General features: G+C 47.0%; 1 protein-coding gene across 3 annotated transcripts in view; it reads right to left on the bottom strand.

Annotated features, from left to right (window-relative positions):
* RXRA (retinoid X receptor alpha) overlaps positions 1–27,715 on the bottom strand; it is a 258,576-nt gene that overhangs the window by 33,570 nt on the left and 197,291 nt on the right. For 2 of the 3 annotated variants that reach the window (XR_012648308.1, XM_075015044.1), the window contains exons 5-6: positions 18,786–18,842; positions 9,225–9,394 (exon numbers count right to left, since the gene is read on the bottom strand). Coding sequence is in view for 2 of the 3 variants with exons in the window: in XM_075015044.1 (XP_074871145.1) it covers positions 9,225–9,394; positions 18,786–18,842 (227 nt within the window). In the remaining variant the exon portion in view is untranslated. The remainder of the gene's footprint in view (positions 1–9,224; positions 9,395–18,785; positions 18,843–27,715) is intronic. The other variant, XM_075015045.1, reaches the window with a different exon arrangement.

The raw sequence follows: 27,715 nt of genomic DNA, 5'->3' as shown, positions 1-27,715 counted from the left end.
TGGTTCCCTGTAAGCTGAGCACTTGGGTGTCTGCCCAGGAGAGATTCAGGTGTCACCCAGTTGATTAGCAGAGCCACCAGCCTGTGCGTCTATTGGTGATGCACATCTGCACCTGCCTAAGTGCACATAAAGTTTATTCCGCCCATGGACGGAAAAAATTGGAGGGAATCCTGACGGTGACCCATTTATTTGTGCTGACAAGTATTTCATACCACAAAGAGTTCCGCCAAAATCAGTGGGTTTACTTGTGAAGTAACGTGCTTCTCAGTTTGAGCAAGGATACTGCATCTAGAACAGTAGGAGTGACAGGAGTGTAGACCATGTATCTTTGTATTACTCTGTACTTTTTATAGGGGCTTTGTACTACTTCATACCTTTGCATTACTCTTTATATTTGTGATTTTATATTCATACACACTTGGTATCAGACTCCGTGTTGTACCAAAGACTCCATTTTGAGGGCTAAGGGCTGCCGTATTAGCCTGTAAACCTTGTGCTGTCTCTGTGTGAGGATGGGTGTGTGCAAGATACATCTGGAAGTGTGAATGGGGATGCTTACTGAGTTAGCCTCTGGAGTCAGTCTGGACAACAACGTGCTGGTGGCCGAAGAACAATGGGAACTGGATTCTGCAACAAATGACCCACCCAGAGAGGAAGATTAAGTCCCATCTGTAGGTGATGAGTCACACAGGAACCTGGGGCAGTGGGAGAGGATCAACCCCATCTGCCATTGACTGGTGACTCATGGCCCCTGGGGCAGTGGGACAGAACCAGAACTACGGACTAAAACACAGCTTCCTCTTTGTTACTATATAAAAGGTGTGTATAACACTACAGGGTCGGGTTCTTTTTGTCTTGTCAATATGGGAGCACCAATTCAGATCAAGAAACCCGGCTCCACACTCACTTTTACTCTATCTGGCCCATGGATTAGAGTGAGCAACTTTTGGTAGCTATAAGCAACCACAAGATGTTGTGAATATATGCATGGGTATGCCGGTGAGTAAACCAAGTACATTATGTGCATATAATACGATGGTGCTGTAATAAATGCAGTGTTCTTGCCTTATCCCTCTAAAAAGATCCCATGTGTTTCTTATAAGCATAACAGGAGCCAGACACAGCCCATCAACTATAAGCTCCTTGGAACAGGGATGTCTTCCCCTCAGAGTTGTACACAGCACAAAAGGCCCTGTCAGTGGACAGAAGTTCATATAAGCAGTGTGTATGACTGACAGCTATACACAGGGTGATATTCCCGAAAAATGGAGAAGGCCTTTTCATGAAGGTGGAAAGATAATGCACCAGGTGTAGCTGGTCTAACGCTCATTTTTCTGTATGAACATACAGTTCACACTGGAGGCACGTGTTGTGACTATCTGACAATCAATAACTTGTCTTTACCACTGACACAGGGAGTCACACCTGGACAAACCAGAATGTCCATGAAAAACTGCCTCTGGGGAGTGAGGGACCTGGTCCGTTGATTGTAAGGGAGGCAAAAGATAGGCAAGGGGAGGATATAGCATACCCCGTTGTCAGTGTGGTACTTCCCAGAGTCTGGCAATAGACAGGAACAGTGAAAGAATGTTAAGAAGGGAATTAGGGTGTTTTAAAGTCCGCATCAAGGATGAGATGGGAACTGCTGACCTAAAGCTGGGTGCTCAAGGAGGTGGAATGCAAGTTGCTACTCCACAGACCAGTGTATGAGCCTGAAAAGGGAAAGGAAAGAAACTGCAAGAGACCCCAGTGGAAGAACAGAATGTTAAAAATCTACTGTATATTTTACAGAGTGTCTGTCTGTCTGTCTGTCAGGGCTGTGTTTGTTCAAGAACTCCTCTTGACCCCTAAGAGTTATGACCACAAAATTTGGTGTACTGCTTCCTCTTACTTTAACTAAAACCACGGTCAGGGTTTGGTCATGCCTGGAAAGTGGGAACTGCCTGAAATCCCAGGATTTCCCAGAAGACTGAAAGGGAGGGGCACCTATAGGAGGGATGACATACTTCAGACTCACCACTGGGAGCAGCAAGGTCAGGGCACAGTGATATGACAGAGCAACCACTGGTGGCAGCCATAACAAGAAAACAGTGGCTACGTATGGATAGAGCTCTCCATCTTACTAAGAGAAGTAAGGGCCTCTTTACCCCAATCCTCACCCCCACTGCTCCCATACACTTAGCTTCCAACATTTGCATAAGTCATATCCTTTTTCCTTTTATTTTTCAAAGAGAGGGAAAAAGAACAAACAAACTTATTTCACTTAAATACCCAAGCAATGCTGGATCAATCTGCTAGGAAATAAAATAAAAATGAGATTGAGGTTAACAACACAAATTCCTCCCTTTCATTTTTACATCGGCTGTATTTTACCCAGAAACCACATTAAACATTCCAAAGCCCAATGAATTCCCTCCCCATTCTGCGATCTGGCTCCGAGAAAGCCCCTGCGCTCTGCCAACCAGGCGTCCTTGTTCTTGACCTCTAAGATATTGCTATGCTGCTACTCAGAGTGCCTGTCTCCGTTATTCTGCCGCCACATAAAAGGAAATGATAACTTTTCGCCTAGGTGGCCAACAGCTCAAATCCTCAGCACTTAAAAATAGCAAGCACTCGACAAGTGTGTGAGGATCAGACTCCAAAGTATCTTCACCTGCTGCTTGCAGAGAGGCTGGGTTTGGTTTTAATGCTCTCCCTAAGATGCTGGGAGTCTCTGCTTAGTTTTCCCTCTTCTTTCTCCTCTGCAGGAAAATCCTTTAAGAGGCTTTTGAGTGGGTTGCTGGGTTCCCTAAGTAAAAGGCCTTCCAAAAGAGTAGAGTATTAGTTACCAGCTAGACCTCAGTGCCTTGACAGGGTGTCATGAAGTGGGAGTGCACGAGCATTTTCTTCCCCTGGTTAGGTTGAATGTGTTTCCTACTATCCTGCAGTAATCCGAAGTGGGTACCTCCGATTCCCGAGGCACAGCATCAGCACAGAGTGGTGAGGGGAGTTTCATTGTGACGACTTCTGACACATATGCAATGGCCATTTGTAAACTAGGCAACCAGGTGACACCTTTCTTTCTGGGGAAATCAAACAAAGAAGGGAGGTGGGGTCTGGCTGGAACTGGGCAGTAGAGTGGGGCAGTCTCAGCTAGCTAGAGAAGGAGAGCCAGGGCCCCAGCTTGGGGACCCCCTCTGGGCCCCCCCTCCTTAAGATGGACTGTACTGACTGCTTCTGGTCTCTGTGCTGACAAGTCTGTTCTACTCTGTGTCCCTGTCGGGTAATGAACCTTGTATTCTCCCTGCTGAATGAAGAGTCACATCTGACTGCAGATAGGGTGCAGTGCTGGGTGACCCCCACACTCCTTGACACAAGCCAACAGTGATTCCCTAAGAGCGGTGCTGTTTGCACTCAGAGTTCAGTGCTCTGCTTAAATTTCCTCCCTGGGGGCCACAGCTGGAGGGACTACACCCTCAGAGAGGAGAGCAGGGTCAGGATTCTGCCCAGCATGTACTCCAGGCAACAGAGAGAAGACACAGGCCTGTCACAGACTGATAATCCATCCACCATGCTTTAATACCTCCGATCTGTGTTCCGGGAACAGCTGCAGCATTTACTGGCCTCATTTTAATCACCGTAGCATGAGAAGCAGCTAAGGTTACAGCAGAACAGCCCGCCTCCAAAAAGCAAGCTGCTTAGCAGCTTTGGAAAACTCCCTCATTCAAAGCAAGCAATTCCCAGGCCTCGCAGTAACTGGTAAGGGCAAAGTGCCGGCGTGTGACAGAACGAAAGGACAGCCAGGCACCTGATCCGTCTGGAAAATGAAGAACCTGGAAGCGTCTTCCAGAAAAATGCTGACTCAGTACCTTCCTTCAAATGCCAAATAAGAGCGGCGAGTGATACAGCTAAGCACAGTGACAAGCTTTCCCATTCAGCACCCAGGAGGTGATCTGAGGAGAGTTGGATTGCAGAAGGGTAGTCAGTGGATAGGCATGGAAGGACAGGGACATGAGGAATGAAGAGAAAGAATTCCTCCTGTCTGTGCAGCTGAGTTACTGGAGTCAGCAAAGAGGCTTTAATCCTGGCCTAACTGCCAAGCTGCTGGAGGGGATCAGCTACCTACAGATGGGATACAGCACTGCTGCAAGAACACGCGGCAGGAAGCTGCTGTCATGGCTCTGGGTGTAGATCTCAAGTGAAGCCCCATAATGAACTTAGCCCTGTGCTGCTCAGTGTTACGGGATAGTTTTGCAATACGAGCCATGTGAAACTCAGACCACATAAAACCTGGACCCACGTAAAACGTTTGAAACTCCTCAGTAGCAGCTACCCACCCTGGGGTGCGACTGTTCTCCAGGCAGGACGTGCATGAAGAATGGATGTGTGCACCACAACTCTGAGCTTGTGTTCAAAGGCCAGGCCGGAGCATTCTCGTGGGAAGGTCTCTTCTTGGTGGTGACAGCAGTCAAGACCTTCCACTAGGGAAAGGCAAGGGGAACGTAACGCAGGTGGTTCAGCTCAATGTTGTGTTCCCTTGCAACTAATGCTCCCAGCCCCCACCCAGGGTCCCCTGCCAGCCAGCAGGCTCCAAAAGTGCTGAAGTATCTTCCCTGCAGCCAACGTTCAGCTCATATGATGGTCTGGGCCGGCTCAGCAAAGGCAGATGACACCTGTTCTCCCTTCCCTCTCAATCCTTGGGAAGCCCAGGCTGGCATCTCCCCAACATGCTCCTGCCAGCTAAGGCTTTAGACTGTTTATCACAGCTTACCCAGAGCCCGGCTCTTCCAAAGGCCCCGCTCCTGTGTCCACATTCAATGTGAGCCACTCACACTTGAAGTTAGCAGACCATGCATGGAGCAAATTCCCCATATCTCCTGCCCTGCTATCTGCTTGGAAAGCCGTGCTGGGGTCCCACCTCTTCCACGTGTATGTCGGAGTAAGCAGTCCCTGGAGATACCTGTACCTCACAGCCCTGGGAGGGATGGCAGCAGCCTGAGTGAGGATTGCATGCATGCAGCTGTAGCACAACAGGTTTATGGTAAGAAGGAGCTGGTAACAGGGAGAGTGGTTGCTGGAAAGGGTTAATTCATACAAGGTTTTGTTTTCGCCATCCCAATCTAGCACAGTCTAGGAGAAAGTCTCTGTGATCACTCCTGATTCCACCCTGCCAGAGAATTTCAAGCAGCAGAGCTGGGAGCCGATGCTTTAAGATCTGAAGACTTCAAACACACTGGGCTAAGGGGAACCAGCTTTTATTTTACCCTGTAACTACTAGACACTGAACTGGTGTGCCTTTTCATCACAACAGCTCTCAGAGGGGCAGGAAACAGACTCTGCTCTCTCTCCACCCTGTAGCCTCATCAGTGCTTAGCTACTGATCTCATACATCTGCTAAACCTGTTACAAATGTCACATCATTGACAGAAGCCGCTCTACAATAACAGGACATTTCAACAAGCCTCCCCCTTCTATTTAGATGCAACACGCATCCTTGTTCACCGTAATGTGTGCTGAATTATGCAGGAACCAGCTTTCAATTTGCTACAAGGGGCTTGAAGAGAGACAGTGCCAGATGAAGCCATTTATTTTCGCTCTCTGGGGTTTGTTTTCAAGCTGGCGCAACTCCGGCTACAGCTCCCCTGAAGTATTTTTAATTCCGATCGCCGACAGAGCCATCTTGTATTAGAGGCTCTCTCATTAGCAGAAGCCCAGCTCTCCTCCTCTTCCCTGCAGGGAAGCCCCTACATCTTGATGGCGATGAAACATGAACTTAGCATTCAGCGCCTGGGAGGGTAAAACTGAGCTCAGCGTTCAGTGGATCACTGAGGAGTTAGATGCAAGTCAGCACACAGCCGTTCATATGCTGGCAGTTTCATCCATGATTTTTCTGAGGTGCCTTCAGACAGGGTACTCCCTCCTTCCAGTACTATTCCTGCTTGCTACTGGTCTGTAATACTGATATGCACTGTAAATGAGCAAGGATACCCTACCCCAGAAGTGGCTGCATTTCAGTGCATGATTCTCACAGGTATCCAGTAGAGAGTACAGCAGTCACTTGAAACAATGCTAAAGAGCAATAATATATTGTCACCATCCCATTGTAGATCTGGTGAAAAGAGCTCATGCACTACTGAATTTCATGCTTCATTATAGACATGCACAGGGCTCAGATAAATAAAACAGAACAGTTCTTTGTCAAAAATAAGCTACAAGAGCAAAACTCAATGCTCAGAGTAGAGTGATGGCATCTATCTGAGTGTTCTAGACAGATTACCCTGGTTTGGAGTAAACCAAAGTGACTAACTTAGAACATGCTCCCCATGCATCTCCCAGTTAAAAGCAGAGGTACTTCTAGCAAAGAGATGAGCAAAGATTTTGCCACCACCAGCGTTCCCTGTAGACTGAGTGCTTGGGCGGCTTCCCAGGAGAGAGTCAGGTGCCACCTAGTCAATTAGCATAATGCCTACAGCTGGCAGCATGTATGTCTCCTAGTAATGCACATCCTCATATTCACTGATACACATAACATTTATTCTCCCTCCGATGGAAAAAAGAGTTAATTAACCCTGGCCATTTCCCGGCACCACATCTTAAAAGAAAAGGCTTTGGGAATGGAAAAGGATCTGGGAGATAAAGCGCAATTAATTCTGGAGTAAAAACCTGCATCTCTGTGTGGATTTCTGGTTACAGAAGACAGTGAGGAGGGTGCAGAGAAGGTGTGCAATGACAAAAGACTTTGAGTGGAAGATCATATGTATTCTGCACACTGCTCCCTCACTATGCATTAGCTCTGCCCTACAAGAGCTCAAGCAATTATCAGTCAGTTTGTAGTGGTATGCAGCAGTATGCAGACCCTAGTGCAAGTGAATTAGAAAACTGTCCCTCTCTATTCAATCTGAACACAGAGGGCCTCAAACTAGCAGAAATTATTCCTTTTAATCATCAGAGCCACTGGCTCTTTACTACATTTAGCTTTGTGAGGATCAGGGCCAGGAAAAGCACAGAGCTTCCCAAACCTCCCGACTTACTTGGGGTGGGCACCAGTAGGATGAGCTCAAATCTTCTGACATTTTAAACATGGATTCTATCCTCCAAGATGAGAAATTATTTTACAATACCCAAACAAACAACTGAACGTGTTCCCCCAGCAAACAGCAGCCTGTATTCTCTGTTAGGAAACAGAAGAACCTTCTCTCACAATGCTAGACTAGCTCAACTGAATGGTTCATATGCAGTGCATGTATTTACAACTACATTTTTCCTATAACCTCTTCTTCCTCCCCACACCCTCATCCCCAGCTGCTTTCTGAGCTTTCACCCTTCACCCTATTTTATGCTGCAGTTTTTTTATTCTCTTAAGTGGAGCACAAACCTTGGGTCACTTGAGTCAGAGCCATGCTCTCAAATCCTTAACAAGATTAGGCAAGATGATTAACACAGCTGCACTGTTGCCAACTCTTATGATTTCATCACAGACCTCAAAATGTATTACGTAGTTTTAATGCTCCAGATACTGGAGTGATGTTAGTATATGAAAAGCTCAGCTTTCATTTAAAGCACACAAGCTCATGGCCCTGATATGGAGAAATGCAGAAATCTCCAGAATCTGATGAAGTGGGTCTTACCCATGAAAACTCATTACCTATTCAATAAAATTGTTCAAGTACTGCTTGTTTGTTTTTTGGTGAAGGTACAGACTAACACAGCTCTGAGACTCTATCTACATTATATAAAAGATCTCAAATATATTACTCAAGTTAAAAACAAAGTCCTCAATCATCAGAAATCACCCCTGGAGCCTTACTGAACCAACACATAAGAAACCTACACTTCCCCCCCCTCTCCTCACGATCAGCAAGATTGTGAACAATTAGGGCACCACCTGGGGTTTATAAAACCCTTGGCCCCGCCCCTGAGGAAGTCACCATTCAGTGTGGGTGCTCCCATTGCCCTTCTATAGGGCTGCCCTTTTCTGTGTGTAGTACCCAGAGGCACTGAGACCTCATCTGGGGTGAGTGAAGTCTTTGCTCTACAGCCTCAGTTGAGAGCTAGCTGGCCTTTAGCTCATGTGGTAGCATGCAGGGCTTTAGACCCTATGCTTGTAGGTTCTATCCCTGATGTTGCTAAGGTGGGTCTATCAGCCTTACATGTGTAAGGGCCTTTTTCACAAGAGAGGCTGTAAACTCAATCTGCAAGACTGATATGCATTCCAATAACATGGGTAAAAAAGAAAAATCATAATATATTTCTCTCCAACAAGCTGTGCTGAGAAACTTCCCAGTACTCCCCCATCCTATGGTTAGAACCCAGGGGAGGGTTATGGAGTGCAATCACTACCCACATCCACTGAGCCCAATGCATTATAAATTTGCTCAAAGGGAGGAAATGGCCTTTTTGAATGCCATTGTTTTTCTCAGAGGAGTAGGAAGTCATAGACTGTAGGACCGTAGTTGTTCTAAGCTGAGAACAAGCACTCATATGAGAAAAAGACAAGCTTTTTACAAAACAGGGCTGCTTAATGGGAGAGGTGGAACCAGAAGGGGTTATTTATGGCTCTGTGACATCAGCTGTTCAAAAAGAATGCTGCTAGAGTCCAAACCTTTAGCAGAGGCTGAACTATAAACTCTGGGTGTAAGTAAATCAGAGCACTGAGTGGGTTTGAAGCTTAACATACATATTAAAATGGAGCCAAACAATTCTCAAATTTGTGGTGTTTGAAAGCCTACAGCTCAGTTTCACAGCTGTAATATCTGTACACTTTAGCTATAAAAGACGTATTTTCAGGGTAAATTAGATTGCAAGCTCTTCAAAGTGAGGCTTTTACTCCATTGTTTTTATGGTGTCCAGCAGAACAGGCTGTATTCGCATAACTTGGTTAATTTCCATACACCCTACCAATGGCACTTCAGCACTATCATCTGAGCACCTCAAAAACAAGCAAGGTTCTATCTTCACTACCCCTCTAGGAAGGGAAGTCTTATTCCTGTTTTAAAACTGTGGAAACTAAGGCATGGGGTGATCCAACATCTTCCCAAGTCGCACAGAAGGTGTGATAGTGCTGTGATTAGAACATTGCTCTCCTGGTGTTCCAGCACCCAATGCCACCCCTTTTCCATAACCAGGCTTGTCTGCATAAGCATGCAGTGACAACATACAAGGTCTTACTACCCGTTCGCTCCATTGACGTCCCACAAACAGGGGAGGGCATTAGCATAGGGGGAAAGCGGGTGATTGTTTCTTACCGAGCTAGAAGTCAGGCCCATATTTGCCTCAATGTACGTCTCTGTCTTTGGCTCAACGGCAAGTTCGGCTTCCAGGATCTTCTCCACGGGCATGTCCTCATTGGCGCTGCTTGTGGACTCGACCTCATTCTCATTCCGGTCCTTCCCTCGCTGCCTCTCCTCCTGCACAGCTGCAGAGGGAAGAAAGGAGACAATGTGAGTGTGTGGCTCTCCGCTCTGGGGTGGGGAGTTAAAACTCTGAGATCTGGGGCAGCGGTGAGGCTCAGTAGGCATTGGAATCAAACAGAAGGCTGGCCTATGGCAGCACTGTAGTCCAGGTTCCTTTGACTTAACCCTTTCACTGCCATATCCAGTGGGGACTCAGGCCTCTGGAACTCAACTGAGGAACAAAGGAGGTATTAGTTCTGAGAGGAGTCGCCGGACAGTTCTCTTGGCCCCACCAGAGCTGGACGGGGCATGTGCATCTCTGCAGACAAATTCAGGAGCAGAACCAAAAGACATTTCTCCAGATCCGCCCCCTCAAATTTGGCTTTGACCGGAGTTTAGGCAGCTGCAAAGAACCTCTCCTGAGAAGAAACGGTTCAGGAACTTGTAGTAGAGAGCAAAAGAGCGAGCTGGATACTGCTGACACCGTGAAGGGAACAGATCAGTGCTGGGATGGGGAGAGAAAAGAGAGCCATTAGTTGGCAAGATGGGGGAATCCCAAAGAAAATAAGATAATTATTTTAAAACATGAGACCAGGTAGCCCAATCTGTTAGTGTTGAATTTCCAAAGAGGTCGCACAGGGTTTATCAGCTGCTTGAGTTCCACTGACTTTGTTGGCTGCCACCAGCCTCGCCTAGAGGTCCCAGCTGAGATCAGGGCCCCATCATGCTAGATGTTGTATGTGCACCACGTAAGAGACAGCTCCCACCCCATACTGCTGAGCATCTAAATAAACAAGACAGGCACATGAAGGAAGTATTATGATCCCCATTGTACTTCTGCAGCCGTGAGCCAGGGAGAGAGAAAGTGACTTGGCCAAAGTTACACAGGAAGTCACTGGCAGCACTAGGAACAGAGTCCCAGGCTCCTGAATCCCAGCACTTTTGCCTTTACCTCAAGAGAGTCCTCCACACCTGCATCCTTCTCATGTTCATCTCCCCAGCACTGAGAGAGAGTTTCTTTCTGCACTTGAGTTCTTTCCGTGTTTTTGAGGCTTTCATGCCAGGTGTGATGGACAGGCAAAACACTCAGCTCAAAAAACTCCCCTACGAATCCAGCTCAACCCAGTCTCAGCTGAATTCTATCCCCATCTTGCCACGTATCTGCTCTACTCTGACCGTTGTTGTCCCCTCAGCATGTGGCATTAGAAGTGAAAATGAATCAGTAATATTTACAAAATGATAAAAAGGGCAACAACAACCCCTCCCAGCTCCTGCACAACCTTAAAGAGGGAAAGCAACCAAGTGAGAACTGAAGATCATAAGGCTGGCTGATTGGAGCCTACCAGTGCAGTGTTCAGCCCTGAGTCTCACACACACATGCTGTGGGAAAGAGAAAGACTCCCAAGTTGTCTATACCACATCAAGAGACAAAACAGATCTGGGAAGCAAACCCTTTAATTATATGAGAAAAGCCAGAGCTAATTCCTTGTCCAGTCCTCCCTCCCTGGCTGTCATCCCGAGACACCAGCAGAAAGCGCCAGAGCAGTCACCAGACCTCCCACACACCAAGAAAGAAGGGCCTTTTGCAAGGGGACACTGAGGGAAGGTGGAGCATGCCAATCCCTCCTGATGCGGTCATGCTGCCAGCAATGTGGCACTCTCCACCAGTATGTGAAGACCGTAGGCGTAACTGGAGTGTGCGTTCCCCATTTGCTGTCTGAGACATCAGCATAGCCCCATGTTCCCGGTCTCCAAAAAGCTGGCTACCCAGTGCCCAGCCCTCGTGTGGACTCCAGCATGTTAATGTGCCAAGATAACACAAGAGGCTGCATACTTTGCTGAAAGAAGCATGGCCTGGTCATCTGCATTCACACCTGGGAGAGAATCTGGTTCTCACTCTGACACTGATTCCCACCAAGGGCTCTTCACTTACCCTTTCTGCCTCAGTTCCCCAAACCTATACCCTGACGATAATCTTACTTTCTCATGAGGATGGTGTGACCACAATTTAGCTAAAATCTGAAAAGGGCTCTGGAGATGGAAAAACACTGTATGAATGGAAAAGCAGTCATGTAGCACTTTGAAGGCTAACAAAATAATTTATTAGGTGATGAGCGATAGTGCTGTACTGTATAAAAGGGTTATTATTAATTATTATATTCACTCCAGTCTCTCTTTAAATGCAGCACCCTCAGTTTTAGTAGCAAAAACCAAGAAAAACAGACCATTATGTAGCTAATTGCATTAGCCAATCTTTCCAAATTCAAAAAAAGTCAAGCTTTAGAAATGGCAGAGATACTGAATCATCTCGTTTGTCTACTTCCTAGGATGGAATTGTTTCCTGCGGTGTATTCTAGCTCATTCTCATTCAGCACAACTCTGAGACTGGAACTTCCATCGCTTGCCATAACAGACAACTGCAGCATTTCACCCAGCTCTTTGCTTGGTATTGAAAGAAGCTCAGTCATGCAGAAAAAACACTATTAGCAGCAATCCTAATCCATTATCTCTTTGCTGGATTTGAAACCGATTTGTGTGAAGTTAACGGGAAATAACAGGATAGAGATTGTTCCACTGAAATCAGCATTGTATGTAACACAATAAAACTTTTAAATCACAGATTATCAGGTGAATTAGCTCCACCCCATGGGTGAACATAAAATAACAAAAAAATAGGAAATTCAAAAGCATGCTAAAAGATTACACAATAGAATATAAAAGAAGTGTTGTGGCACCTTATAGACTAACAGATATATTGGAGTACAAACTTTCGTGGACAAAGATGAAGTGGGTCTTTGCCCACAAAATCTTATGCTCCAAAATATCTGTTAGTCTATAAGGTGCCACAGGACTTCTTGTTGTTTTTGAAGACACAGACTAACACGGCTACCTCTCTGATACATTAGAATATGTCCATCATGTTAATCTTAAATTCATCCTATGTGTCTAGATTACGCAAATGCTTTTCAGTTGTATCATTTACCTCCTGTCTAAAGTTGTAGAGTAGTGTTGTTACTCCGCAGCTGAACACCAGTCATATCCACCCCAGAGGCAGATGCGCCTCTCTAGAGGGAAAGCTTTTCTTGTACATAGATATATATGGAACTTCCTACAATCACAGAACTGGAAGGAATCTCATAAGGTCATCCAGTCCAGTGACCTGCACTCATGGCAAAGCCAAACACCATCTGCAAAGGTCAGCAACCTTTCCAAGGCAGAGTGTCAAAATTTGACCTTTTGACCTATATGTACGGTCTGAGTGCCAGTGATACTTTTCAAAGTCACTGACAGTCCTACTTACAACAGAAGATGCAGAGCTTTACCGTTTAGGTGGTGATCGGTAGTATTTGGTCTTTTGTTAATCCACAGGCAGCACGGCTGTGAGCAAGCTCGCAGCTGCATGGGAGAGGAGGAGCAAGGCTGAGCTCCCACCTTGTGTACCGATGAAAACTGACTTACACACCACGCTTTGCACCTGTTCCGGGGGTTGCTGACCCCTGATCTAGACCATCCCTGACAGGTGTTTGTCTAATTTGCTTTTTAATAATCTCCAGTGATAGAGATTCTGCAACCTTCCTAGGCAATTTATTCTCTGTATGTCTAGAGCACCCAAAGTGCTTTGCGATCCATTGCGTTACAGGCACTATGTAAAAATAAGTAGTCAGTTTTGTGAGCTGATCGAAAGTTCTGTATTGTTTTTGCTGCATCTGTAAAGGTATAAGGCAACATCTGTGGAGTGAAGAGTCAGAGTCGTAAAGCAGTGTAGATCCAACCAATTTTACAGCACCTAGAATCTGGTTTGATTTGACTCAGTTTTACTTGGATAGGTTGACATTTCACCCTTAATCCGCCTGTTACTGAGGGGTGGAAATGCTTCACTTTCTCTCTCAGTTGTCTTACACCTAGAACTTTGTTGCTCATAATCTCCACCTTTCATTCAATTTCACAGATGTGGCCACTTTCACTGGAACTCCTTTGAGCATGTGACAGGAGATAAACTGGCTACCAAATGACGCTGAGTAAGACACAAAACCCTTTTAAAAACTTATGAGAGAGGCCGCCCTCCGCAAATGGGATTTTAACAATAACTTAAGCACCAAAGATCTAATATAGAAGAGCAGCAAGTTCCGAAGAAAGAGTGCAGACAACAAGCCCTTGCTTGGAAAATAACAATTACCAAGGGAACAGGCTAAATTACCCTTCAACTGGAGTCTTTATATCAACTGGAAATCATTCGAAAAGAAACACTGTTGTTCAACCACTGGTTATTGGGCCCAATGGAAGAGTCACTTGGTGACATTCTCGGACCTGCATCAGTCAAGAGGTCTGATTCAATGATTACAATGGCCCTCTCTGACCTTAGGCCTATGAATTCTGCCTCAAAGGAAACCCACCAAAATGCCTTCAGGAAGGGATTCAGGTGCCGCCCAGCTGTTTAGCAGAGTGCCCACGCCCATTCACAGTGGGCACCAGGCGGTGCACATCTGCACGTGCTGTTGTGCACACAACAAAATTTATTCCACCCACTAGTGAGGAAAAAGAAGGGAGGGCACACTCCCCTCGGGTCTGGAAAGCCATATGCATCTCAGAGGGTATTGGAAGAGCACAACTTACAGAACATGACAGGACAGTCAGACACCTGAATGGGCTTCCCAAGTGAAAGAAGTGAATCTGGCTGATATTATGAGTAGCAGGCAACAAATGAAATGGACACAGAGAAGTCATAGTTGTGAGAGAGGAAGTGGGGAGAGAAAGAGAGAGAGAAATTGTATTGTTCTTATGGATCAGGGCCAAAGAGCACTTCTCCACAAGGCCATTTGTGCTAGTGGCTGGTGTAAAGCCAACTCTTCATTCAGTACAACCTAAGTCGAAACCTCTGACACAGACCAGCTCCATCCTGCTGGTCAAGGCAATGACACCTGAGTAGCAGAAGCAGGTAGCACCTTGTCATCAAATGTCTCATGTCCAAAACAAAAACAGAAACCCTGCAGTACAGCCCCAGCAAGGAAGCCTGCTGATTGGCCAGTCCTGAGCTTCCATGGTCACAAGGTATGACGGGATAACATCTGTTTCATGGTTTGTTTTAAAGATGGAGCGTTTCGCAATATCAGAGTATAGCTATGCTGTTAGCGGAGCATAACTTCTCTTTCCTCTCCAAACACAGCTTCACCCTCACCCCGCCCCAGCACTAGTAAGCTCATTCTTCCATCCACTCCTCATACCAACCATGTGAAATCTAAAGGTCCGACAAGGAAAAGCAATAGCTACAATTTTTCATACTTGCTGGATTGTACCCCTCCCCCAGTGAGGACGAATGGCATCACACATTCCGGTGCAAATCAGGAGGACGCCAAGGGAAAATTAGCACAAGAGGCTCATTACAGTCTTCATTGGATTCTTGCCCATTTTAGAAAGCTCTGCCCAATTACATATCAGCTCGGGATAAGCCCAGGGCGGGAATAACAAGCATCTGGATTCCCCTCCCAAAGCTTTGTTTTTTAACCATTGTTACTAGTGTGACAACATCTGGCCAGAAAGCCTGAATCAGAGCTCTGTCACGACAGCCCTGCCCAAAGAGCTGGCTGAGCAAATGCAAGCCTGATGGCTGGCAGCTGTGAGCTCTGGAGGAGAGGGTTTATATAAGGCTGCTGGGAGTGCAAGAAAGGTAGGAGACTGAGAGAGGAAAGTGGGGTGCCAAGGCATGGTAGGCCCTGCTCCCCTGTAGCCAGGTAACCAGAGGGGTTTCTACAATCCAATGTCTATAAAAGGTGGTGGGACTTTACACATAATGTAAGTATGAGTGCCTGGAACTGGAGTGGTCTCCAGTGGGGACAGAATGAGGGACCCGGGGCCCAGGAGCACGAGAGGCACTAGGCAATCGAGAAATGACTCTTGTGAGTAAATATCTAGATTAATAGGGGACTTCTCTCCGCAATCCCACTACGAATTCTGAAGGGCCGTAGAATGCAGAACGGCCATGACGCAGGTTTGATGCCCACCAAACCTGAGGGGGGGAGGAGGTGGTAACATAAAAATGGAGAGAGTGGGGGAATTAGAGGAGTTAACAAGGAGGGAAAGGGCCTGAAACTAGGGAAGTGAAAACTTCTCTTAGACATACAGGAAGATAATTCTGATTGCAGGAGCACTTCAGGAAGGGTGAAGGTGTCAATCAGCAGACTAGACCCAGCACTAGATCTGGGTAAGGCCAGATCATATAGAGCTGAGCCAGAGCAGCAGGTGAGTTCTTCAGAAAGGGAGACTTGAGGCCACCCTTTGCTTGTACATTCAAGGGATGGAAAACAGCTGCCAGCTTGGGTTCATCAGCTGCGCAGCCAAGTTTGTACTTAGGGTCCATCAGCAGCGCAGTGCACAGCAGGTGGAATGTATTCGTGAATCTAGCCTCCTGTTCTCATGCACATATCCCTCTAATTTTTTTCATCCCTGGGCAGAATAAATCATGTGCACCAAAGCATGTGTGGATATGCATCACCAGAAGAAACACACACTGCCAGCTGTGCGTACTCCGCTAATCAGCTCGGCGGCACCCGAATCTCCCCGGGGCAGCTGCCCACGTGCTCAGCTTACAGGGAACAGTGGACACCACACGATGGAATGGGAACTGCAAACACCTAGTGGTAGTTGGAGCTTGAATGGTTTCCAAAGTTGCCCAAGAAGCAGCCGTTGCTTTAGAAAGGATGGGAGATGGTGTGGCTCTGCTGGATTTCACATCTCATGCACACTGCACTTCCAAGAAGCAGACTAAATCAGGACACAGACCACTCTAAATAGGAGGAAGGGTTTTACATGAAACCATGCATCTTGCAGGGCCCAAAGCATCAGGACTTCACCCAGACACAGGCAGCAGCCACAGCAGAGGGACGACAATCCAACTGGACAACCACTTAACAGCCATTCCAACCCCTTCCCTGCATCCTCAAACGGCCCCATTCTGGCAAAATCAGAGCAGTTCTCCTGCGGAGGTGAGCTCAGTGTGGCACAGAACGATGCTCCTGCCACGTATGGCAGTATTCAATCACTGCAGAGGGCAGGATTGAGTAGCTGGTGGGATCTGCTGCTGCTGGTTTCTCCCCCACGTAGTTGGCTTCAGAACTGCAGCAGACTCTGTGGTCACTACATATCCTGCAAGTGAGCAGGGAAATTCCTCTCACTTTCCCCAACACTTCTTCCTCCTGTGACGCTGCCTGGCCTCGCACGCTCTCTGCTGGGCTCAGGGCATGCTTCCCAATGAGCAGGCCGGCAGCTAAGTGTGCTCACAGTGCTGCAACATGGGCTAAAGGCAGATGTGCGCTGAGCTATGAAGCAGCAACCCGCCCGCTCTGCCAGCTGTACAAGGAATAATTAGCTCACCCTCCCCAGCTGCATTAGTGGCTGGAGAGCTATTCCCTACTGATTCAGCACTGGATGTTAAAACCCACGTGGCCTGTAGGAGTATGTGTGGTAGCAAGTGACACCCCCAAGCCCCAAAGCTGGAAACCAGTTAGGGACGCTTAGAAACGCCACAGGGTCCAATCTCTTTTAGGTCAGCAAAAATAAACAAACAGAACCAATCAGAGGAGACTTGCACGCGGTGGGAGGGGAACCAATTCCATATGGGTGTGGGCACCTCAGTGGCCCCCGCAGACACTCTCCGCACTGTCACTGTTCTGCACACCCAAAGCAGACCAGGCAATAGGCTGCTATTTGCAGACATGTGAGGGATGTTGCTGTTTTCCCCTCACAATAAGCTTTTAACTAGCGTTGAGAGTTTGCTTGAGGTGCATGTTGCACAGCTGGGAGCTAACAGGGCAACGAGTAATCAGCAGCTCCTTGGGTTGTCTTCTGTGTGGAGCATGTGTTTTGCTCATGTCAGATGCTTTGCTCATGAGCGTAGAGCAGACACCGGCCTATTTGATGACTGGGGTTGGTGGGTGGAGTCACCTGAAACCAAAGGCCCACCTCCTTCAAGTGAGGGAAGGCTCCCAGAGACCAGATTTCAAGGCAAAGAATGAACAAACCAAGATGGAGGGCAGAATCAAGGAAGGAAGCGGAAGGCATCGCTGAAGTAAACCCCCAGATGAGCTGCTGTTGCAAGGAGTCCAAGGACTCACTCGACGTTTCCCAGAGTACTCCTACTCGCACAAGAGACTACAATGCCAGGGGCTAAATCAACCATCCTGTCAGTAAAAGCCCTCGGTTTATCCATCCTACGGGGCAGTGCGGACCACCCAGTACCGCATCAGGGACCACCTCTGGAGATGGGAGATGAGCTCTGCCTCCATGGCCTATACATACGTATGTTGGCTTCTCAGTTGAGATCGCCAACAGCTCAGCTAGGAGGAGCCAGGCTATTTGTGATGTGTAGGCTCTGCCATGAGGCCCACAAATGCATCTCATGTAGGCTGCCAGCGGCCACCAGACAGAGGACAATGTTTAGACTCTGCTACAGAGATTTGTGCTTTTGGTGGGGATGGTTGGGTGGGTGGATGGGGTTAAGATGCAAATTATCATCACTGAAAATGAAGATGATCCTCAATCTCTAGCTGTGCCCTGGCAAAGACCCAGTTGCAGCTGTAAAATGATGATTACTTACACGTGTGTGGTGCCACTGCAGCCAGGTGGGTCCTTCAGACATTAGTGAGATGGAATTAGGTTTTGTACAATGCCCGTGGTTCAGAAGTTCATGGAGAAGGTGAAAGACAGAGGGAGGAAAAGAATGTGTGCTTTGCAAGGAGCAAGCCAACCTGACGACGGGACTGGTTTTAATCCTTTAGTCCCAGGCTTCCTTCATGCAGGGAGCTCTATTCCACCTTCTCTTCCCTGCCTCCTTTTCCCTCTCCATCTGGGAACCCCATGCTCTTTCTGGCAGCAAACTCTACAGTGTGTTTACCTGCTGTTATTCAGCTTTAGGTGATAACACTTCTCTCTCCCTCATGTGCCTGAAGAAACCTAACCAGAGCTGGCCCTCATCCAGGAGAGAGATGTTCTAAAGGAAATGTGGGTGTTTGGAAAGGTGGGGAGGTGCATTTGCTTTTTTAGGTGCAGAGTATAAAATGGGGTGAGTTGAGGGAGTAGGAGGTATCTGGGAGAGAAAAATGAGGATATAGGTGGATCTGCTGGTTTGGGGGTTCAAGCAAAGGGACTGCATATTATCATGTAATCCGTGAGACGGATGCAAGGGATATGTTATGTCATGGCCATCAGAGTAGCCCTAGTCATGTAGACTTGGGATATTGTTGAATCTATTTCCTACTCCCACCTGGCCTAGGAACTTGTCACAGGGAAAAAGACACTGACAAAGTACATGGAGCCGTTTGTTATGAGGTTTGGGTGGTGGCTGTTTTAACGCTAGATAAATAGATATATAAACTTGGTAGCTGCATGGCAGCTTGTCTGGTAATATTGAAATGGGAATACCTTGTTCTTCTTGGCTTCCCTGAAGTCTTGTGGGCCGGGATGGATGGTGCTCCATCCCTGTAACAGAATAAAATTTAGAAACAAAAATCATTATATCGTTTGGTGGTCGCTGCTTTTTTTTTCCCCTGGTTTTGTCTTTCCTTTATTTACACATTGCTGCAACGTTTGGCTTGGTGTGGTCATTTCAAAGAGGGCTGGGAAGGTATTCCCTCCATAGGACATTAAGCAATGATGTGAAGGGACAGCTCTTTCAAAGAGTCAGCTGTGTAAGGAAGGCCTTGTGAGATTGTAACTGCCATCTCTCCTAGAAACATGACTCACTCAAGGAAGCAAAGGGCATGGATGGCTTGGACCTTAGCAGGACTCAGTATTTTCTCAAAGCCGCTCCAGGGTGTCTGTCCCAGCACACTGTGCAACTTCTGTACATCTTGAGAAAGAAACAATATAGGGACCAACAGTCAGGCCACCACTAACGCCAGATCCAGACCTCATGCCTAGGCCTGTCTCTATGATGGGGCTGGATCAAACCTTAGAGGTGAACCCCACTGTATCTGGGGCGGGTTTTGGATTCTGATAGGGACGTTGCATTTTGGGGCTTTCTCCTGTGCGTACCTCATCCAGCCCATGCCCCGACAAGACACAAAGCGATCCTGCCTAGCTTTTCAGAGTGCCCTGGCAACAACACAGCATCCCAAAGGAAAGTGCAGCACAGCAGCAGCACGGCCTTCTGGAATAGAAATCCTGGTGGGTAATTACCACAATACCGCACGGCAAACTGAAGAAAGAATTTTCATCTCCAGACGGGCTACTTGTGTGCCTCTCTTCCACACATCGCATGTGAAAGGCGAAAAGCACGTCAGAGGACTGGGTCTTGGACCAGAATTGACAAACCTGGGGCTCTGCTCTGGACTCTGACCTCCTGTGTGAAATTGGCCAAATTACTTCCCCTTTCTGGACTTCAAATCCCCCCTGCCACCATCTGTCTTTCTGTTTAGATTGTAAATTTGCAGGGTCAATGGCTGTTTAGTGCTGTGCGTGTATTCAGTAGGTATCACTTCTCAAGTGCTTGCAGCCTTCACTCTCTGTAACAAAACATAATCATGGGCAAAGGGTTGTAGAACACAGCCTTCCCACAATGATCGGCGCAGAGAAAGATTCAACCAGCCAAGCTGGGTGTGGAATCAGCAGATACCCTGTGTTGTGTCTGCAAAGACCAAGAACGCCATCTCAGGAAAGGAGCCTTTTATTACACAGCATGAGCCGTGTACTTTTGAGTGCATTGATGCCCTGTGAATCACACATGTGACTGAGAACTGGCAAGCGTTCTACTGTAACTGACTCTTAAACTTCCCATGGGTGACATACCCCAAAACACTAACTCCCTATCACTTCAAACTCCCACACCCAAGTATGGGTAAATGCTCATTAGATACCATATGTAAACTGTCTAACCAAGTCTTGTAACTTTAGGGGTTTTTGGAGCATAAGTTTTTGTGGGCAAACACCCAGTTCAGATGCAAGACATGAAAACTTTTGCTACAAAAAATCTCAGTCTATACGGTGCCACAGAACTTCTTGTTACTTTTGCAGATATAGATTAACCTGGCTACCCCTCTGATACTTGTAATATTAGATAACCGAGGCTTGACCCCAGATGTACAGAGCCTTTCCTTTAAACATGTGTAACATGAATTTTGATTTAAAACTTTAGCTTTAATGTAAAGTTTTCTGCTTTGTTGATCCAGAGAGTATTTGCCATCTCTAATTAGGGTGCACCTGCCACTTGACTCAAAGGTATTTATTAAAATGAGTCTTTATTAACAGTTGAAGTTTCATCATTCACTGGTACGTTAAAAAGTAAAGGTCAATCAAGCTGGCTAGAGAAACTTCAATGGAAACACGTCCACTGGAATATGCTGTTCTGTATAAATCAAAACCTTCTGCAAAATTGGGTTAATTTAGTCAGAATGTCATTTCAGAAGAAAACTGGGGGAGGGAGGGGAAGTTTCAACACAGTCAAAACAGCCCATTGCAACATTTCTGGAACAAAATCGTTTGATTTGTCATTTTGAAAAGCCTTTTAAAAATACAATGTGAAAGTCAAAATCAAAATGAAACATTTCAATCAACCCAAAACAACTTTTTTTTCTCAGAATTTTCTTTCACGAGACTGTGGAAATACTCATATTTGGAAATCTCAAAGTCTTTTGTGAAATAGTGTCCATCCTCCATACAGGTCTAGTCATTAGTTATAAGAGAGAACTTTTTGAGATTTTTTATGACCTACAAGCACAAAGTCTGTGAAGATCTTTCTGGAGTATTTTTGCAGTCATCTTTTTAGCCCATATGATTTGCCCTGGTTTTGTTCTTTAGGCACCAGTAAGAAGCAAGGAAAGAGACTAAAGGGTGACTTGTTAAAGATTCTGTAAAAATATCCCACCCCCCATAATATTTGCCTGATCATTTTAATCAGTAGATATTTTCTCCTTACAGAATGATACAAATAACAAGACATGATCTTTTAGAGCATGTGAAGCTGAGCAACCAACTAACAAGGGTGTGCTTGAGTAATAAATACAGCAGCTGCTGGAAAAGAACCAAGTGGTTGACAGTTATGGCTTTAATTGGGAAAGGGAAAAAATTGGTTACTGCTGCAGTGTTGCTGACTCGGGTAATTTTATGAGGAGTCTCATGATCATTTGCCATTACCTTAAAGTCCCAGCTCTTGGAGTCATGTGACTATATCAGAATCTCAGCTCTCAGTGAAAAGGAAAAGGAAGGTTTTTAACCTTCACGGCTGCAGAAAAGATTCCATATGTGACCCCTACAGGCTCAAAAGCTAAAAGGCAAATGACTAGCAATCCAAATGCATTATTATTGGTAATCATGATTTTTAACCCCATCTCTGTTGGGTCTTTTTTTTTTTCTGAGAGAGCCCTGACTCATGATTTTTGAACACTTTTGTTTGGCAATATTGCATCAAAGAACTGTGGTGTCTTCTAAAGAGCTGAGATGCCCTCTGAGGTGGGGAGTGAAGATGTCTAAACCACTAGGGCATAAAGTGCTCTGCCAGTCAAGTAAGGTAACGCCAGTCTTAAACCCTTCCCTCTGCTGGCGCTTTGCTCTCTGAGCTGGAGGGACCTGGAAAACCAACTCCTAAAGAAGTCCCCCTCTTAGTACTTTGAGATGAAACCATCATCAGATCCCTCAGGGCCTGGTGCTCTTTAATGGGGATGCACGTTACACAACCAGGTCAGGAACACACCCAGTCCCTCATCTGTATTAGCCCATCCTCTGAAAGGGCTGTCCCGTTTCTGCTCAGTGAAGTCTGACAGGTGCCTCTATGCCCAAATGCAGCCCACAATCCAACATGTCCCCTCCTAACTGCACCACCTGTAGTTGTTCCCTAGGAGCAAAGAGCCCAGGGGTCTACCAGAGACCCAAAGGCAAGCACAACCAATGACTGAGCAACATGTGCCATGCTGGGGAGTGGAGACTGCCAACAGAGAGAGTCTCAGATGCTGGAAAGCCATGAGTTACAAATGTCGTGTCAGCAAGTGCCCATGAGGATGGCAGTGTCAATTCAACCCCTTTGGATGGGGCATCTAAGAACCCATCTGCTTAGGTCTGGCCTGAGACAGTGCACAATCTGTGTTACCTACCCACTGGTACCAGCCAGCTTGCTTGAGAATTCAGATGAGCCAGGGCTTGCACTTGGCAGCTTTTCCTAAGTCTGTGAGAAGCTGGCGATAAAACCATCTTCATCCTTCCCACACAGCCTTTTTGCCCAGGACCAGGGAGGAAGATGTCACAGACAAAGCCCTTCCAAGCAGGCGTTAAGAGGCTAGTCCCCTCCTACCTGTGTTCTCCAGTGACCTCTATCATTAAGGTCTACAACAGACGTGGCACCATCAAACAGCAATGTACATGTGTGACGTTCCGTTCCACCACATGGACTTTGCATCCGTGTCCCCAGGCACCATGTCAAAGCCACCTGCCATGTGGAAATGTAACCCACACACTTATGTGTGGTTAACTGTACCATGTAGTGGTACCAAGATCACGTCACAGTGAAAGAATAAGTGTTGTCTACAGCCTAAACCAAGAGGCAGCTGGCCTTTAGCTCAGGCTGTAGAGGTGCCTGTGTTAAGCTCTAGAGGTCTCAGGTTTGAGCCTGCCTGTAGACAGTTACACAAATCCAGACACAACACACCAGCATGGTTCTTGTGTCCAAGAAGAATTTTCATGAGGGGGACAAAAGGCAACTGGATTTTCCCCTAGCAGAGTTGCCAGAATGAAGCATTTAGAGAGCCTTCATTAGCACTAATACTCCAGCATTTGTTTGTTTATTCAAGATAAGCAACAGGCTATGGCAGCTTGTAATTACTGCTTACCCTGCACTAATACAGATAAGCACTTTTTTCCAAGCTGAAAATGGGTGCTTGTTTGGAATAATAATTTGGATAGGCTGTGGTTGATTTCTCAGGATGCATTTCACTCTTATCGAAAACCGATCTAATAGAACTGAAGCTTTTCATAGGATTCAAGCACTCAATCCTGCTATGTGATGGGCATGATGTGAAAATATAGCTAGATAGATGGACAGACAGATGGAGAGAATTCTTCTGTGGTAATGAAGTTTAATCCGTTATGAAACAGACTTACTGTACACCAGGTCAGAAGGAAATGTTTTTATTTATATAGTACAATTAGCCATGCCGGGAGCTTTCCAGATATCTATAATCACAAGGTCATGCTTATTTTAGTGACAGTTAGGAATCTAATTATGCTGGAGGATCAGGGCCAACATCCCAGCACCGAGAAGAACAGAGTACATCTGAGAAATTCTATTCCCGGATTGAGAGCAGATTTTGGCGGTGCAGGACTGCAGTCCAGGGACTGCACAAAGTATTATCACACTAAGGCCTAGTCTAGACAACCGTGGGCTGTTGAGCTAAGTCACACAACTTCAATTATGCGAACTACGTGGCTGAAGATGACTTACTCAGATCTATTTCCTACAGTGTCCTCATTTTGCTAAATCAACAGCTGATGCTGTCCCATCGACTCTGCTACTCTTCTCATGGTGGTGGAGTACTGTCGACAGGAGAGTGTTTGGCAGTTGATTACTAGACATGATAAGTTGATCACTGCTGAACTGTTCTGGTGGGCAATGAAGACATGCCCCCCAGGGTTTGATCAACAATGATGATTTTCATCTGGTTCTTCCCCTTCATATTTCTCTGGCCACGCTACTGCTCCTGTCTGAGAGAGCTTATCTAACTCTTTCAGAAGGGCTACTCTCCCACCACCATCCCCAGCCCTCCAAAATCAAAGCATCACTGAAGACAAATCGTCTGCACACACATTCTGCATGGCTGAGCTCTGCTGTCTGAATCAAGAAAGGTGGGGGCAGAAAGCATGGGAGAAAGCGGAATGTTGCATTGGCTGGAGCCATACGTGCCAGTGATTTATGTCCATCTCCATCACATGGGCAAAAGGCCCTCAATGGGTGACCGAAGGGGTGTACATTGTCTCTCTTGTCTCTTCCTCTTTCTCTAGTGCTGCCTGATCCTCTCCTGCTGTCACTACAATCTCTCAACTGTGGGTCTACGGTGAACTTAAGGATCAACCAGGAGAGCAAATGCAAAAAGAGGACACTCCAGTGGTGAAGGGCATCCTTTCTGGACATTGTAAGTACCCAAGAGAAGCAGGTAATAGCATTGCCCCATCAGCAGGAGAGCTCTGTGGCGCACAATGTCTGTATCCTCCCAACATTCATGTGTGATATTAGTGCCCCCCTATTACAGATGGAAAAACTGAGGCATGGAGTGACCAAGCAATTGGCCAAGGTCACACAGGAAGTTGGTGGGCAAGCAGAGAATGGGAAGCAGCACTCCTGAGTCCCAGTCTCGCCCTGCAACCATTGGACCATTCAGCTCAAATCAGTACCTGTTTCATGTCGTATGTCCCATCACAGCAACTATGAGCCAGCAGCACTGGAAGTACCCAGCATCCCAGGGTATGTGGAGGAATGGATGGCATCAAGGGCGGCATACCTCCTCCTTTTGCAATACCCCCACCCCTCTCATGATGAGCCAATGTGGCCCACTGGCATCCTGAGGGCAGAGCCCCAAGATTGCTGCTTTTCTTTCTAGCCTCCTGTGACAAGGTGACTGTTTTAGTCACAGCGTGTCAGGTTAATGGGGCTTCTGTTGCATCGCAGGTGGACTGCATTGTGCTTGGCTGCCTTTTCTAGGAAGTTAGGTATTAGCCATATATTGTTAAGAATATTGCAGCTCTTTGGCCGGGAGGTGCCTGTTGAGGGCACCTTGCTCACCTTCTTCTGACGGCAGTGTCAGGCACTCTGCAGCCCCTCACACCATATACAATCCCCTTCCTCTCAGGGCCATGCAGCCCACTACCCAGAGTCTATAACCTGACCCCAGTCCACAGGGCAGTGTAACTAAATGGGATTTTCTGAGTATGTGTGATTTGCAGGAGGTCAATGCACCGCCGGGGCACCAGGAGAAGGGGATAAGGGCTGGGTTGATGGCAGCTGTGTTATTGCAGGAGCTGGGATCTGAGGCATTTTAGGATAGAGACAGAGGAAGGTTTGGTCACTGTAAGCACAGTGATTTATTTGAGAAATTCCTAGGAGATGAGGAGCCATGGAGAGGTCTCAAAACTGCAGGGGGAGGTAAGTTTACGCATCATTACAGCCTAAATCCAGTCTCGGTTTAACTCCTCCACTGACACCGGGTTACCACCAAACGGCGAGAGGGAGCAATATGTTGAGCAAGTCGTCCTGCAGGCCCTAGGAACAATGCAGCAGGAAGGGAAAATACATTCCTAGGCTGGGAAGCTTATTGAGCAGCTGGAGTCAGGGATCACCTAGTTTACACAAGGAGAAGTACTGCACTGCTTTGTGGAGCAGGGTCACTTTTGTAGACGCTGTGGGGCATGGATCATGTCTCTCTCTGCTGGCGTGATGGGGACTCGATCCTGAATGGAGACATCTCTTTCCAAACGCAAGGGTAACTAGGCCCGGGGCGGGGAGGGGTGCATGACTCTCTGAATGAGCGGGGTGCTTCTGCAGCAATGCAGATGGAACTTGCAGTGACTGTGGAGGACTCTGATGGCCTCCCGATGGGGAACCAGAAGCCCTTGCTCAAGTGATCTGAGCAGGGGGCTGGCACTTAGCAGTGGCAGAATCAGGCTGTCAAGGCTGAAGCTGTAGCGAGTGAAGAAGCTCCGCAAATGCACTCTCTAAATGCATAATAACAACACTATGGTAACATGAACCGTGGTGGTGAATCCCCAGAATCCACGCATTGAAATTTCCAGGATATGGGAAATAGAATTATTTTTGCTCAGCCAGGAACCACTAGTACGTCTGTAACAGGGAGAGAAGGGATATGGCCATGAGTTTTATCTTGCTGCTTTCCCAAAGTCTGCACTATGTGAGCTGTCCCAGGACTGCCAGAGAGAACACGAGAAAGGGCTCCAGAATGGTATTTCCTGCTTGATTTGTGTGATCCCAGCGAAGTCCCCAGTACTGGAGGCAGTGAGATAGCAACACACAGCAAGGGAAAGGAGTGGAGTCTGCTATCTCTCTAGGCTGCTGGGAGAAGCCTGGCCAGCTTCCTGGTGGTGTTCTGGATGTTATGATCCTTGTTATGCTCAGGCAGTGCAAACCGCAGGCCTACTGGCCAGAGCTGGGTTGGTGGAGATGTTTCTTTGTGGTTTCATGATAAGTTGAATGACAGCTAATGCCATCTATTGTTTATTCCCAGATCTAGAAGGGATCCAAATTCCTCCAATAAGTGGTAACTTGCTCAGCGTGATGCAGAGGAATATAGAAGAGTACAGAACTTACAAATTAAGGTTTTGCACTGAGGCTACGTCTACACGTGCCCAAACTTCGAAATGGCCATGCAAATGGTCATTTCGAAGTTTACTAATGAAGCGCTGACATGCATATTCAGCGCTTCATTAGCATGCGGGCGGCAGCGGCGCTTCGAAATTGACGAGCCTTGCAGCCGCGCGGCGCGTCCAGACGGGGCTCCTTTTCGAAAGCACGCCACCTACTTCGAAGTCCCCTTATTCCCGTGAGCTCATGGGAATAAGGGGACTTCGAAGAAGGTGGCGTCATTTCGAAAAGGAGCCCCGTCTGGACGCGCCGCGCGGCTGCAAGGCTCGTCAATTTCGAAGCGCCGCTGCCGCCCGCATGCTAATGAAGCGCTGAATATGCATGTCAGCGCTTCATTAGTAAACTTCGAAATGGCCATTTGCATGGCCATTTCGAAGTTTGGGGCACGTGTAGACACAGCCTGAGAGAGAGAAGGGCAGAAACCTACCAGCCAACTTTCAGGCTCACAATGATGAAACAGAATGCGATGGTCAGAAACCGCATGCATGAAGAACATTTCAGTGACACCTCCAGGAACACGTCAGATAATCTTACTCCGAGAGCAACATTTATCAGGCAGACAAGGCACAGAGAGCGAGCCAAGGCAGTGAAATGAGGCTGCATGTCCAGCCAACAATGAAATGAATTCCAGGATCAGGAGCACTTGAAATCTCTCTCCTCGGTTCCAAAGAAAAGTGGCCTTTTGAACAGCCGTGAAGCTTTATGAGCAACTCACAGGGGGCCTAATCCATGCCTGGGTAACTCCACTAAATTGTTGGAGACACATTTGCCTCACCACAAGGCACAGTCCATGAGCTTTGTGAAGCCTGCTTGGGAAGACCATGTCAGTAGAACACATGGCTGTCGAAGGTGAAGCAAAATCCATGGCACGTGCGATGTAGGGAAATGCACGTCCATGGGGCCATGTGGACAGACAAAACCATTCTTAGCCCTCGTGCTGGCTTCTGGCTAGTCTAACTGCTTCATCCTGCTTGAGATCATTCCACTTCCCCCACTC

The sequence above is a fragment of the Carettochelys insculpta genome, chromosome 21, assembly GCF_033958435.1.
Source record: "Carettochelys insculpta isolate YL-2023 chromosome 21, ASM3395843v1, whole genome shotgun sequence".
NCBI classification, from domain to species: domain Eukaryota; kingdom Metazoa; phylum Chordata; order Testudines; family Carettochelyidae; genus Carettochelys; species Carettochelys insculpta.
The sequence above is the reverse complement of the archived record's forward strand: the minus strand, read 5'-3'. Positions and strand labels throughout refer to the sequence as shown.